Source organism: Anastrepha obliqua, chromosome 4 (assembly GCF_027943255.1).
Source record: "Anastrepha obliqua isolate idAnaObli1 chromosome 4, idAnaObli1_1.0, whole genome shotgun sequence".
Lineage (NCBI taxonomy): Eukaryota > Metazoa > Arthropoda > Insecta > Diptera > Tephritidae > Anastrepha > Anastrepha obliqua.
In genome coordinates, this window is record NC_072895.1 from 60,420,320 (window position 1) to 60,436,312 (window position 15,993).

Here is a 15,993-nt window from a genome sequence, read left to right on the forward strand (position 1 = left end):
CATAATTATAACATTTTCTGGAATATTTTTATAAAACTTGATGTGCAATAAATCATATGTATTCTGAGATGAATGGATTCTTAGTGAAGCTATACAAACCTCTCTTTTTATATCACTGCCTGGAAATTTTCTCTATGTAGTACGGAAGTAACTAAAAAATTTACCAAAGTTATTAATCGAATCTAGTCAGGTCCGGTCGGCGCGCATACATGCATTCGTCTGATCTTCTTCGGCTTAGGAAGCGATGTTTGTACATAACCAGCTGCTCGCCTGCTTACTTGGATCAACTTAGTTCTCTGAAGAATTAACTTGTGCGCCTATGACAAAGATTCAGCGACTAGCTGCTTTATGCATTACGAAAGCGCTAAGAATGACTCTAACGGCGATCTTTTTGCAGAAAACCTTGCAGCGAAATCTGCACGAAGTCTAAAAACACCAAACGAACTCTCATACAAGACCTATGGAAATAGCTCAATAAACTGGTAAAATATAGTCAATATGGACTATTAGGCTCCGGTTTTTAAAGAGGAAACAAGGTTGCAGATTACTATTGAAGAAGAAGATGGCGTAAGGGCTTTATTTCCAAATACAATACACTTAACTTTTATACGGACGGTTTTAAAATGACTAGTGGAGTAGGCGCCGGGATATACTGTCCAGAGTTAAACCTAAGGAAGTCGTATAAGCTTCCAGATCACTGCCGTGTATTCCAGGCTAAGGCTTTCGCAATTGGAACTGGGACCAACTCCAAAGCTAACTTTTACAGAGATAGTCAGTAAGCCACTTGTCAATTACACCGTTTAGTATAACGTCCAAGATCGTTCTTCAGAGCAGGGAGGCAGTAGAGAGGTTAGCAGCGAATTGCAGCCCACATTTCTATAGGGTTCCTGGCCATTAGGGTATTGTAGTAGATTGTATAGCGATAAACGGGGTCTATTTATTCTCGGATTTTGTCAACGAAATACCAATTTATTCTATCATTAATACAAAGAGACTGTAGAACTATGGTAGGCGTGCTGATGGGACATAGCCCAGCAGCAGGTTATGCTTATCAGATCAGGGCTCAAGGGAAAGTGTAGAGTATCTCTTTTGCGGACGTTTTGCGTTATTCAAAAAATACTTAAAATATCTGGAGGGACCACAGTTTGATGGATTGGAAGATATCTCAGCAGTAGGTGGAAAATGCATCCTTAAATTTGCAACAAAACAGGCAGCATGTAAGTGGACTATTTCAAAACACATACCTAATGAACTCTGGTACTGCTACTGATTCAAGTGGGCTATGCGTGACTGTAAGTCAACCAGTTTAACTTAACCTAACCTAACTTGAATAAAAAAATAAGAATTCAGTTTTTATGACCGAAGAACTAAGTAGATTTGCCCAACATTGAATTATGCAATTATAAACTAATGTACGGGAATTCGTGCCTGCGAAGTAATTCATAGAGTCAGCTGCAAGCGGTTTAAGAAATATGGTAATCATTGCGTTAATCGAGACTTTTGTCAGAAATTGCTTGACAGTTCCAACAACAATTGCTATTGAATTGAAAATGGCACTTATTCACTCTGCTGATATGGATTCCTTCAACTTCACCTCCCGAACGATTAGAAATCCTCCGAGTAATTTCGATAGACGGAATACTATAAATAAATGTAGGGTAATAGGGCAATAATATGCATATAAATTCTATTTCATTCTTCTATTCTATTTCATCCAATTAACAGCACAATAAGTACAGCGAATTATTGTTGCAACACCTAAATAGTAATTACCACGACATTACCATGAGAAGCGAAACAACTGTTGATTGCTTTGCGAAAGTCGTCACTATTTCACATTTAATGCTACTCTCTATGTACTAAGTATGTTTTTACATATTTACCACTACTACTACATACATTATTACAGCATGTTAACACATTCACTGATATCTTATTTCAAGTCCTGCCTTTTTCCACTCTATAATTTGTATGCATTTCACTAATTTGTAAATTGCGTTAATGTTTATCGATAGTATTAGTATCGGTAGTTGGTGCAACATTTGTCAACGAAATTTGTCTGTTATTGTAAAGCATATAGAGGCTGAATAGTAAGCCCAGGGCTCCGAAAACCGTGGACAACCATTTAAAGACGTTGTTGATTTTAATCACTCTGTGGAAATATAAGTATTTTAGTTGAGAAAAAACTCAATTCCATCTAAGCCATACTCACAGGAAAACTTTTTTCTTTAACATATCGGTCCATGTTTTATCCAAGCTCGCCGCCTCTTCGACCCAAAATAGTGGCATGGTGAGAGTGCGCAAATTCTTCATAACCTCAACCTCAGGCACGGGCATGACGGAGAGACTGAATTGTAAACGTTTAGCGGCAGATAAGGGAGTGCCAGATATCTGTAGTGAATAAATAAAACAATATACATATGTATGTGCACATTAGGATGGTCCGAAGCCATTCAAAAATTAAAAAATTAAAAAATAAAGGGTGGTTAAGTTTCAAGGGCGGGTGTTGGTTTTGAATAAAATACAATTTTTTTGAGAAATTATTGTCATTTCTTTTTATAATGATAATATTGGTATGGTTCAATTACGCATGGAACAAAATATAGGCCAAATGGCCATCGCGGCCTCGGCGGCACACCTCCATCCGATGGTCTAAATTTTCGCTGACGCTGAGGCATAAATGAGGTTCTATGCCGTTAATGTGCCGAATTATCTCATTCTTTAGCTTTTAAATTGTTGTTGGCTTATCGACGTACACCTTTTCTTTCAAATAACCAGAAAGAAAGAAGTCCAACGGTGTCGTTGACGTTTAGGTGTGGTTCACATTCAACATCGGCCCTTGAAATTTAACCACCCTTTATAGATATTTATGTAATTTTTTTTTATTTATGGCACAAGAAATTGAGTTTGAATGAACGAATGATAAATTTGAATTTTAAATATTTATTTTTGGTTTTTTAATTAAATTTTTTTTTTCAATTTCGGGATGTTTTCTGGAGGCTTATCAAAAATTGGATATATGTATATTTTTGTTTTTAAAGCATAGGATATCATTTTCTGGACATTTGTGAAGTGAATTAAAGGAGTAGTTTAAATTTTATTGATCTATAAACTTTTATACCAAATTTACGCTAAAGTGAATTTTCCTTTTTTTGAAAGTTTTGATGAAATTTTTAAAAATTTTGTACGAAGTTTGAAACTTGCGTTATATCAAAACTTACTGGACGATAAAACTGCTACATAAAACTAGAGAAAAATTCTTGCAAAAAAGTGGAAAATTTTTATGAAATTTTGAAAAATGTTGTATAAAGTTTAACATTTTGTGTAGTATGAATTTTATATAAAAAAATAGTAGTGCTAATAATTTTGCAACGGGGTATATATGCATGAGAAGAAATTGTAGGGGTATGGACCAATAATGGTAAGGAAAAGTATATGATAACTACTTTTAGGCGCACTTTTTTCATTTGCCGAATTTTAGAGGTAAACTGTTAGTGAGACAGATTTCAGAATCCTATTGCAGTATCCTAGTGAAGTAATATGAATTCAAGTACTTCACTGCCGCACTGCTTCACACTTTAGGGTGCTCAGTGAATCAATTTAAAGATTTTCCAACACAACACTTTGTCACGCTGAGTTTTAACTTTCACATGTTTGAAATTTTTTTGAAACTCCTACCGTAAATAGCTTTGTAATGATAATTTTGCATTCTGTTAAGTTTCTTTTCAATATTTACGCTTTCGAAAATTATAAAAACCCCGTGCTTTTCCTCTTCCGGGTGCAAACCATCCACATCTGCTACCAACTGCGGATCAGCTCTGAAGAAATGTGGCAACGAGACAATCATGGGCGCCTCATTGCATGGCGTTAGGTCCATAGTTCCTTTAGGCGGGCAATCATCTGGGTAGTTTCTGCAAAAGCACTGATTCTCGGGTTCATTCTGAAATGGAGAGCAAATTAATAGAAGTGTACACTGATCTTCCGTAATTCACTCGACTTTTTAGTTACCTTTGGATCTCCCAAATCGATTGTGTAATAATACGCCGGTATGCCTGCATAGCTGGTTTTCTTCTCGAATTCCGCACCCAAAGAACGGCATAGATCAGCAGCAAAAGACCACAAACCTTCCTCGGGTTTCATTAGGGGTGCAAAAATTGTTGTGTCAGTGCCATGAAAACGATTACAATTATCACCATCCCACACATTCAACTCATCAGCGTCATCAAATTCCAGCACGCGCCCTATATCGCGGCTAACCTTGACACCTCTGGCGACTTTGTAGCGACCGGCGTCAGTGTGATTGGCCTTTTGATTTAAATAAAGACATAATAAAATTTGTGTGTATTTTTACCGCTTGCTAGTGGACATTTAAACTATGGAAGCTCACCCCTCCCATTAGTGAAAATTTGAAATGTGTATCATTCACTTTGACCGCTCCTTTCACCGCACCAGTATGAAAGTTGAGACAAATTGCTGTAGCTGCGAAATGATCCACTGAACAGTCAACATCGATACCCCTGAAGAAGATGTCCATGAAGGGTGCGCGCACAAAAGGCGTAGTGGGCTTGAAGAGCGCCTCAATGCCCTCGGCTATCATGTTGATCATGACTGCTTTGTCACGTTTCACGGCGATGGCCATAATCTCAAAGGAAAAACGTTTTTTTTTGAATACAAAAAATATGAAAAACCACCTATGTATTAATCTTTACTTGTATTAGTGGGTGAGGCATTACGATTAATTCCTCACCGCTGAGTCCCATATCTGGTCTAAAAATGAAGGTATTTCGCATGTTGTAGGCAACCGCGTCCTCATCCTCAAAATCCTCCAAATCGTATTTGTCCTTCCATTCTCTTTAAAGTATTTACTTAAGTGTCATTCAGGGTGCTTGTGTGTATGTGAAATGGCAAGCAAATTGCTGTTACTTACTCAAACACAAAGGGTCCGACCTCCTGCACATGTGGTTTTCCGCCATTTTGTACCTCATCAGGATTTGTCACATTGAATACGTAAATTGAGAAGTTAAGTGCAATTGGAAATTTTTCCCACATTTGACGAGGCTCACTGCCGGGCTTTAAATTTAATTGCTTTTGGAGCAAAAAAATATTGATTAAAATTTTCATTAGTATTTTAAGTGTTGTTTGATTTAAGAGAAAAGTATAAGCAGTTAATCAGCATATTTTAAAAAAGGAAAGCAATTCACAAAAGGGGCATTCGTTGGCCCTCCAGTCACTTACACTCAAATAACTTAGAAATTGGAATTTGGAATTTATTTGAAGAACTTTTATAGATTAGTTACTTATTTATGTTAAAATATAACATTTGTATTTTACTGTTGCACACGCATACTATGGCACTATGCGTCCCATACGCGAAGAAGGCGAAAATAGTTTTTGGACTAAGTGCCCTGTACTTTCAGGACAGTGTCGTTTGAAGTAGTATGTGTCATATTGGGTATCATGCCACCAGATATAATGACCTCTGAACTGGGTAGAGTCTACGACAAAGCCAAAAGCCTAAACATTCGACTAACGGCGGAAGAGCGTAAGAAAGAAAGACGGGGGAGCATAATTGAGTGGCAAAATCGATGGGACCTAACGACAAAAGGGAGGTGGACACATAAACTTATCAGAAGCGTGCAGGCTTGGGTTGAGAGAGGACATGGGGACACAGATTACTACCTGACACAGTTCCTGACGGGACATGGATGCTATAGAGAGTATCTGCAAAGACTCGACCACGAGGACGCAGCAGACTGCTCGTTCTGCGGCAACGATAGTGAGAACGTGGAACATGTCTTCTTCTCCTGCCCGAGATACGAATATGAAAGAATGTCCATTGAAGAAATCATTAAAAACAGAATAACCCCGGGCAACATTGTAAGTCACATGCTGCAATCGAAGTTGGTGCGGACCAATATATGGTGGTGTAGTGTAGGTGTACTGGTTCGCAAATCCAGTTTAGTAGTAATACTGACTGTGCGTGGTCCCGAATGAGGTGCAGCTTTATCGTGCATGCCGTCTATATTGACTGTATATATGTAAGATTCCCCCTTCGGAGAAAAAAAATGCGTCCAATGATCAGTGCGATAGCAATTTATCGTCTTTATCATTACGCGTACAAGTTTCCATGACATTTGTATACTTCGTTAACCCTTTCGCAATATTGTTGCCATATGGCAACAGTAAACTTTAAAAGGCCGTCAACACTCTCTTGTAAAAAATATCAACTTTTTTGTCACAAATTTTCAAAAATTGAAGTTTAATGGTTAAACAGAAATAAAATAAATAATAATCGCCCATTATATATCGGTAATACAACATTTTTAAAGAAAGCCTTCTGGCATATAGCACTTCACTCTGAAATTTGTATTTTGCATTTTTAGATTTTTGAGGCATTTTGGGCAAACGTTTTTAATAATTTTTGAATAACGTATATAGAAAAATGTTCAATCTGTCATTTAGCACATAAATATTTTTTCGCTCGCAGCTTTAAAAGCTGTGCTAATTTTTAAAACTAAGCTTGTTGCCATATGGCAACAAATTTCTCGTAAGGTGTTAACTTGCATTAGATTGCAGAAGAAGTTTATTTGCGGTTGAAACGAATACAAAACATTTGTTGCCATATGGCAACATTAAAAAAAAGCACTTAACAAAAACAAAAAAAAAATTTATTTGTATTGTTATTGGTCCTAAAATAAATACTCAGACAAAAATTTGGATTTTTTGGATGGCGCAATAAAAGATAAGGGTTAAATAACTACGGAAAAAGGACTTAATGACTAGGTTTGCTTCTTATTTAATTTTAATCATTTTTTTTTTAAATATAGCTTATACTCTAACAAAACGATTTTGTAAACTATATACGCAATTTTAGAAAATCCAATAAATTTTTATTAAAATTGCAAACTTTTGTCAAAATTTTTAGAAAAATTCTGCGTCTGTAATTTTGTAGCCTGTTCGGTTTTGCTATTATATTGTGCTCTAAATTCATTCATGCTGATTTTTTGTTAACGGTATTATGCATTTTCTTCGATACAACGAATGCTCAAAAATTTTTTATGCATTAAAAACACCCAACACTGTCAGCAAAAAAATATGTCATTGCGATTTTTCAGCGACCAACGAAATTTGCATTTTGTTATGCCAAAACTGAATGGGCTATAAAATTGCATACACGGAAATTTTCTGAAAATTTTGATTAATAAATTTGAAATTTTGATGAAGATTTTTTGATTTTGAGCAAAGTTGAAAACTTTCAGTTACGAAAGTTTTGTTTGAAGTATGAATTATATTTCCATACCCTGTGGTATATTTATTTAACGCATTGTAGTTGTAGTCCACAGATAGTTAAATACTTGCATTCAATGCTGCACAATGGAAACATACAAATTTGTCTACTATTTTGACGCTCTGCGCCCTCTTCTCATTTGACTCAAGCCTCTTACCGTTGAGTACTTTCTTCATATTTGGAAATACGAAGTAGTAACAGAGGGCTAAATCTTGATGATATGCTGGACGAGTGAGCACTTCGTAAATTAATTTAATTATTGTTTTTATCGTTAATGCGGACTTGTGCTTTGGTGAGTTTTAGTCGGAGAAGACAATTTTGTTCTTGTCAATGCGGTCGTTTTTTCCTCAAATCGGCATTGAATCGATTCAAGTGCTTTGTATGATATTAACCTGGGCGAGGATGTTTGTACGCTTTTCAATGTAATAGATGTAAATGACATCGCGTGCATCCCGAAAAACTGGTGCATGTGCATAATCAGGCTACAGATTCAACCTAATCTCCTTCGGCTTTGATTAACCACGAGAGGTTTATTAACTTCTCAGTTCCTTGGTCTTTGTTACGTTGTGCTGAATTTATGTTTTGTCTGCATTTACGAAACATAGGAAAAACCCGAAAAGTCTCCCTTCAAATGGCAACCGATTGCTTCTGTTGTAAAGTGTGATCAATCGATCTTATCATACAAATTGTCGAAAGCTTTTTCATGCGCATATCATACAAATATTTAGGCAAAACTGAAATAACTGGTCGATATGCAGAGCCCTATATTATCGCGTGCTTTTATAGATAATTTGTTGAGTAGTGACCTCAATTGGGCGTACAGAACTTTAAAACTGCTTTTACCACTGAAATATTCCACATATCAGTCAGAAATTTACTTCAGATGTTGCTTCACATCCCAAATGTTGAATTTGAGGTGACAACGCAATCTATTCTAATTTTTAAATACTTATTGTGGGTCAACCTCAAATCTGTCTTGATTCCGTTATGAAAAACAATCGATTTTTTTCTTCTAAATGGTTCATGATTTAATCATATTTCAATTAATAAAAATATTAAAAATAATTCAATGATTTGAATCATGTAAATGGTTTTTCAGTTTCGAATTTCTTTTTTGGAATTCTAATTAAGCACATCTTTTAAATAAGAATTTTCGAGTGATAAGTGATATTTTCCAAATGTGTATGCTTAGAATTTGTTTGATGAAATTTATTATGACATTAGCCATAATGGTGCTCCATCTCGGAAACGTGTGATCGAATGTTATCTGTCGAAGCTTCAATTGTTTCTAGTTTATGAGCTCTATATTTGAGGTTGTCTCACAGAACACTGTCGAAAAATATTAAATCAGTCGATATTTTACGGCGAATTTGAGACAGAATATGAGAAATCATTGATCTCTGGTATATCGTAATAAATTTATTGATTCGTGGCTGTGTGACATGTGGCACCGTTTTGTTCAAACCACATATTGTGAATGTCAAGTAATTTTCAACAATACATATACGCAGTAACATATGCACATATCTCTATATCATAGTCCATTGGCGGTCAGCGCATTTTTGAAGAAAAATATCTCAACGGGCATCACCAGATCACAGTGCCAATTGAGCGACCGGAACGAATATACACTAGTTCCTTTGTGTCTTGTATTGAACCAGTCAACCATTTTATTCCATGCTCCGTTGGGCAATTATAACGTCAGGAAATTTTCCTCTGCGAATTCTAGTTTTCATAGACCCACAGTTTTCATAGCGGATTTATATTATTTTCATATGATCCCCATTCGAAACCGAACTTAGTTTAGTAAATTTCAGTTTATCTGCTTAACTTCTGTCAAAAGAGATGCCATCGAAAGGTAATAGCTGTCACAGATTTCAGCTGATTAAAATATATTCTGTGTTATATGTTAAGCTTTACTTGGGTGTGATCAGTGCAGAAGTGGGTATTTCTATTTTCATGTGAATAATTTTAATATTTATCAGAGCATTTAGTTTACGTATATCATTAATTTTTAGGTTTAAGAAATGGTTTAGGTTTAAGGAATGAGTAAAAACGATTTTTCGAGAATTGTGTGCTTATAAATCTCCTACAATAGACATAAATCGAAAATTTTCATATTTTTGCAAAAATTCTATTTTTTTAACTTTTTTAAATATCTTGAAAAAGTTTAATTTTATGCGAAATGAAAAATGTGCAATTTTAGTATATAATACAATATTTAATTTGATATACCACTTGTTTTAATTGGTTAGCAGATTGTCCAGATATTAGAAATTTTTATGATCTGACTTTTTTCAGTAATATAAAACTGTTTTTGTGACGATACCCCGAAAAATATATGCTAGAAATAAAATTATATGGTTTTTCGGACTTAACGATTGATTTTACAAAGGAAGTAGATGGCCCGGTTGTTAGAGGTTTTAACTGTAAGTTAGTGAAGAGTTCATATCATTTTCTACGAATAGTGAAATACTCTTCAGAATGTGCTCGTATTTATTTATTAGTAACGATTCTGACGAGCGATACTTCTCGGAATTAAATTACTTGAAAGAAAATTTGCGAAATTCAATACCTGAAACATGATAGAGTCCCTTTGCTCTCTTTTCAATTAAAATCAATATTTGAATAAACCGAATTTCAAAGAAAATTTTTGAGTCAATTGTCCACGCTAAATTTAGAAGGCAATTCGGGAAGGTAAACAATTTTAGAAAACACTCGTGGCGCCCTCACTTTTAAGTAAATGTAGTAATCAGTTCCCACAAAAACTTACTTAATTTCATTTATTAATTTTTCTTTTTTTATATTATATACAATAATATTTATTTATCTTTTAGGTTATTAATTTAATTTTCAATTTCAAATTAATTGTGATAGTTCTCTGACAAGGGATTTTGGTCGACGGAATAAAAAATTACGATTTGAATGCTTACGCCAGAATTATGTAGTTTCTAGAGTCACCCTTTTGCACATTCTTATGGTAAATTGGTATTTGAAAATTGCGAGCCCTACATTTAAGATATTTGATATGTTCAGCTGTTTATGGAAAAATTAATGGGGAATATATTTGTGGAACATCTTAACTCTCTAACTACTCAATAGGTTTTTGTGGGAAAGCTAAGCAAATACATCTAACACAGGGATATTACGGATTAAAATGTACCACAAAAATGTTGGTCATAAAATTCTGCTATAAGCCTCTTACCCGGTGGTCCTGAAATTTCAAAAAATCGATTCTTTGTTTTTTCGATATATTCGAGCAAGAATATACTGTGAAATTTTCATGTGGAAATATCCAATATTATAGCTTCTACAGCCCATTAACTAAGTAGAGAGCGGTCCGTGCACTCCTGTACCTCAAACTTTAAACTCATTTACATATCTCGAAACGACTTTTCGGACTGGTGTTGTAAAAAAAAAACTAGTCAACCGAATCGTCTGATATTTTAATATGTTGTTCACAACATTAATTATTATTAATATATTTCAATTATTTCGTATTTTTTTATTAAAAAACTGATTAAAAACGATTTTTAGAGTGTCAAATTCAAAACCGCACCATTTTGTAAAATTTTTCTTTTTTTATTCTAGTAGCGGAATATAGCTACAGTCATACAGATTAATAATTTTTTTGGTTTTTGTGTTTCAGATAAATAGAAGAGCCAAAACATAAATAGAGAGCGGACAACACCGTCCAGGTCCAATTTTTCGGGAGGGTCAACTTCAGCGCCATTTTTGAAATTATTAAAATTAAAAAAAAAAAATCATTTTTGTATGTAAAAGAAGTAAAATAAAAAACCTAAAAAATTTTAATATCGTTTTTCTTTTTTTATTGTAAAAAAATTCCTAAAAATACCCTGAATGTTCGAGCTCTAGACCACCGGCACACCTTAACACATCAACGCTTAAAATTCAGTTTAAACGACAAAAGTAAGTCGCAATGAAAAGTTTGTAGAGTGCTACTGCGTATTGAAGGAATTGTTTTTATGAAATTTCAAAATAAGTTAACGTAGTATACATAAAATTAATACAGTTTGTAAAAAGTCTGGAAATATTTCAAATTCAAGGCGATCTGGTGATTTAAAATTGTTAAAAATCGAGTTCAAGTTTGAAAAATTCGCTTTCTCATTTTCTAGTCACATTGAAAGCTGTATAACGGCCGCCGTAGCCGAATGGTTTGGTGCGTAACTACCATGATGTGATCAAAGAGTATTGCGAAATTTGTGTTTTTTGTCAAAAATTACTTATTTATTCATCAATATCTATTTTGTCCCCTTCAAAGTAATCCCCATGAGATATCATGCACTTGTGCCAACGTTTTTTCCAAACTTCGAGCCACTTCAAAAAATCATTTTTTTTTATCTTGTTCAGCTCCTCCTTCGATGCCGTCTTTATCTCGTCAATCGTAGCGTAGCGTCGTCCTTTCATGGGCCTCTTCAGTTTCGGGAACAAGAAAAAGTCACAAGGGGCCAGATCTGGGGAATACTGTGGCTGTGGCATCATTAGTGTGTTGTTTTTGGCCAAAAAGTCGCGCACAAGCAACGATGTGTGAGCAAGGGCGTTATCGTGATGCAGGAGCCAATTTTTGTTCTTCCACAAATCCGGGCTTTGCTGGCGGATTGCTTCGCGCAAATTGCGCATAACTTGCAGGTAATATTCCTTATTGACCGTTTTACTCTGTGGCAAGAACTCATGATGCATAACGCCCCTGCAATCGAAGAAAACGGTAAGCAAAACTTTTACATTCGTCCGAACTTGGCGCGCTCTTTTCGGTCTTGGTTCGTGCGGCAGCTTCCATTGAGATGATTGAGTTTTGGTTTCTACGTCATACCCATACACCCACGATTCGTCACCAGTTATGACCCTCTGGTGAAAATTTGGGTCGTCGCGGACAGAGTCCAACATCTCATTAGCAATGTTTATGCGATGCTGCTTTTGGTCGAAAGTGAGCAGTTTTGGTACAAATTTTGCGGCGACCCTTCTCATGCCCATTTTCTTCACTTCATCAATTTTTTCGTCTGTTGTTCGTCGTTCACATCTTCTCGGCCTTCTGAGAACATTTTGTACAACCGATAAGCGTTGCTGCGGTCCAAAGTAGCTTCTCCGTATGACAAAATTAACATTCGGAATGCATCCGCGCACTTTATTTCGTTTTTAACACAAAATTTGATACAGGTTCTTTGGTGCATCTTTTTGAATAGGTAAAAAGCGAAGACGAGCCTCAACACGTGCAAGCAAAGCAGCTGTCATCAATTAACTGAACATTCAAAATGGCCGAACTCGTCGGCATGAGTGAGAGACATGAGTACCAACATATCGCCACAAAAAAATCGAGATTCGAATATAGGTACATAGTCTGCGAAAAATCAGAATTCGAGATAATTTTTGAACACAGAGCGTACATATATGTAATGATAGCACCACTCTTACATATATCTGTTTATAATTGGCATTTATATCACTTTAGATTAATAATTTTTCTGATTTTTATTTTCTAGATAAGTGAAGAGTGAAAATCTCACCCGCAGCAAGGGTAAAATTTTTTCAGGAGCTCACCTACAGCGCCATTTTTTTTCAACTAATTTTTTTTTTTTTTGTTTGTTATAAAAGTGATTGTATTTATTTTAAGTATTATTACACACCGACAAAGAATAAATATCGTTTTAAATTATTTTCTATTTTCATAACGAAAGAAAAAACACAAAAAATTAAAATATCATAGAACCAAGGTTGCTAGATTATCGGATTCCCTAGAAGTCCTAATTACAAATTTCATTTCACTTCACCTTCAATACTATTTTTATACCTTTGCTGTAATTAGTTGAAGTATTTTAGTTAATCTAAATTTATGTCAGATATTTTGCGCGCGAAACTGAAAGTATATATTTTATGTAACTCTTTTAAATACATACCCCCTTTATCATTTTCTTCAACAATTTTGGAAACCCCACAAATCCAACGAATATGCCCAACACAAGCGCAACAGCCGAACCGATAAGGATTTTCTTGTACATTCTCTCGAAACTATTAAGTATATCGCGAAAAAAGGTGTTTTAAATAATTTTTGCTCTCACTAAAAAAAGTCTATATTGAAATGTGCGTGCCCGATCTTTAAAAAGGACTGTTTGAAAGAATTCGCCGTTTGCTGATTTTATTCTGTCTTCACCTCAGCCGTCGACGTATTATAATTGCATAGTAGCAATTACCCACTCATACTCTTGCGCGTGCATATCTGTATGTGTATAAGTGTGTAAATAAATACGTGTCCTTGTTGTCTGAGTATTCGTTTGTTAATAATTTTTATGAATTTTTAATGCACTCCTTTCCGCAGGTCTTCTTGCAAACGGCCTGCCGTCTTAATTCAATCGTCGTCGGCTTTTGTGCGACGGCATTTTCAATTGAAGGGGCGTACTTTTTTATTATTTCTCACATTTACAGTCCAAATATTTAAAGAACACATATTTGTACATATACTCGCAAACATACATATTTATGCATAGCTCTGACCGGAAAGCAGCTGTTTGGGAGGGGCTTATTCGCGGTAACACTTTGAGGCACAACAATTTTGACTATGTTTACGAAATTTCGAATATTATATTTGGCAGACATTGGATAGACTGTGCGTGAATTTAATTTACTATAAAGAAGCTAAGGGAGTAAGTTCAGGCGGCTTGCGTGTCCTTAAATTTAACGCCTTTTTACACATTTTAATTGAGTCATTCATTTGTAATATCTGTATTATTGTTTTATTATTATTTATACTCAATATAGCTGCTGTGTTTTCGGTCATTTGAATTTTTATTGTATGGCTTTGTGTGTGTGTCTAAAATGTGTGTGTTATATAAATAACTATGAAGGCATAGCTAAGACACAAACCTGGCATGAACGGAGTGTTACAAAATTTACAGTAGTGGCGAAATTGCCATGGCTAAAATGCTATTCGTACATCTGGATTTTAGTATAGCGATTATTCTATATTTAATTTATTTCTTTGATTAATCCTTCAACTAGTGACCTTGAGTCTACCAGACTCCACTGAAGTTTCTAATCGTTATATTTTTTCAAATCCTGAGCATCTTCGAATTTCCACATAATTATTTGTATGCATTTTTCTTCAAAATAAATTGAATCATTAACAAACAAGCAAATCATTTATTTATTTACTCAATTTTAATAAAATGAAACCCAATCATTAGGTGACTCTGCACTCTGAACGATTTCACGGTACTGGTTGTGTAACATTTTTTCACGGATTACTTCTGCGTCGATTATCAGGAAGGTGTAGTTATGGTTTTTCATTGTGACATTTCTCATTGTGACGCTTCATTTGTAACTGCATTTGCTTCGCTTGAAGTCGATTCTGGTCACACATCGAGCGTGAGTTTTACGGCACTCAATGTATATGCATAACGAAGTAAGATCGAATTCAATATATAAATATTTTATAATTTCTTCTTTCAAAAGTGATGCCTAGAGATCTCAGTAATGAATAATTCCTAGGTTAGGTTAGGTTTGGCAGCCTCATCGCACATATAGACACCGATGCCACTTAGACCACGAAATGGGTCCGTTGTGAGCCGCGTGGGGTTGGGCTACATTTCCCTCTTCATATTGAACCATCCTGAGCTTTGTGCAAAGCGTAAAAGGTTGCTGATACCTAAAGTGTGTAGATTATCTATATTCGTTAAGAAGTAGGATTTCAAAAATCGGTTCCTGCTTCTGGCTAGAGCTGGGCATGTGCAAAATCATGCATGTTAATGCCTAATTTCCTATGAGACAATGTCCTGTGAGGGCCCCTACTAAGGTCCTAATTTGAAGTGTACTCAATTTTATAACACTCTTGGACAGACGTAGACTTAGCCTTGCCCATGTTTGCCTAGCAATTTCACAGGTGTTAACGCTAATCCATCTTTGATTTGCAGAACTGATTAGTGCGCCCTTAATAATTCCTAGACGGTATCTTTTTTATGTCATCTTTGATATTTGTCAATTAGACAGACAATTATTGAAACTTATTATGAAAATGCTCCATTTTTAAGAACAACATATTGCGAAAGAAATTCTTGATTTATTGGTCGACAATTCAAAGCTTGGCAAATAAATGCCAAGATACTGGTTCGGGTTCTGTCGAGTATAGAAAAAGGTCTGGCAAACCAAAAACTGGACTAAATCTCGCCTTTCTCAACAATGGAGTATTCATGAATCGCCTATTTGGCGGATTTTACCCATAGATGTGTGCATGCTGGACATTTAAATGATATAATTTTTGAGATATAATTGTTAAGAGCCGTATTTTGAATAAAAATAGTGAAATCTGAAAGAATCTAAATGTGTAGTAATAAAATTTACTTATGTAATTAAAAATACATTTTTCTTCCTTTTCATTTGAGTTTTTGATGACCTCGATCCTTCAAGTTTGCGATGTTAAGAATTTAATACAGATTGGATTCCAGAGTATTGATATTTTTCTGATATCAGAAAATATTGCAAAAAAGTACGTTTTACCTAGCTGCGTCGTTGGATCTTTATCATATGTCTATGACTATCAAACAGTTCATTGTTTTATCGCCTACGATATTCGCTATCGCCAAGCGTATATTTCAATTACTTTGCCGCAAAATCTCTCTATGCTATGCTTCCACGCCAAACAACGAGTCATGAGAGTTTGGCGGTGATTAGCACAAAAGATACGATTTTGATAAACC

At 35.1% G+C, this 15,993-nt stretch overlaps 1 protein-coding gene across 1 annotated transcript; it reads right to left on the reverse strand.

Annotated features, from left to right (window-relative positions):
• Positions 1-1,851: 1,851 nt before the first annotated feature.
• On the reverse strand, positions 1,852-13,389 carry LOC129244900 (sensory neuron membrane protein 1-like). Its single transcript, XM_054882802.1, has 8 exons — positions 13,201-13,389; positions 4,928-5,085; positions 4,710-4,851; positions 4,388-4,642; positions 4,009-4,305; positions 3,737-3,940; positions 2,213-2,391; positions 1,852-2,152 (listed from the first exon to the last, which is right to left on the reverse strand). Exons 1-8 carry the CDS (start codon positions 13,300-13,302, stop codon positions 1,999-2,001), a joined length of 1,491 nt encoding a protein of 496 aa, XP_054738777.1. The 5' UTR covers positions 13,303-13,389; the 3' UTR covers positions 1,852-1,998.
• Between the last annotated feature and the right edge of the window lie 2,604 nt (positions 13,390-15,993).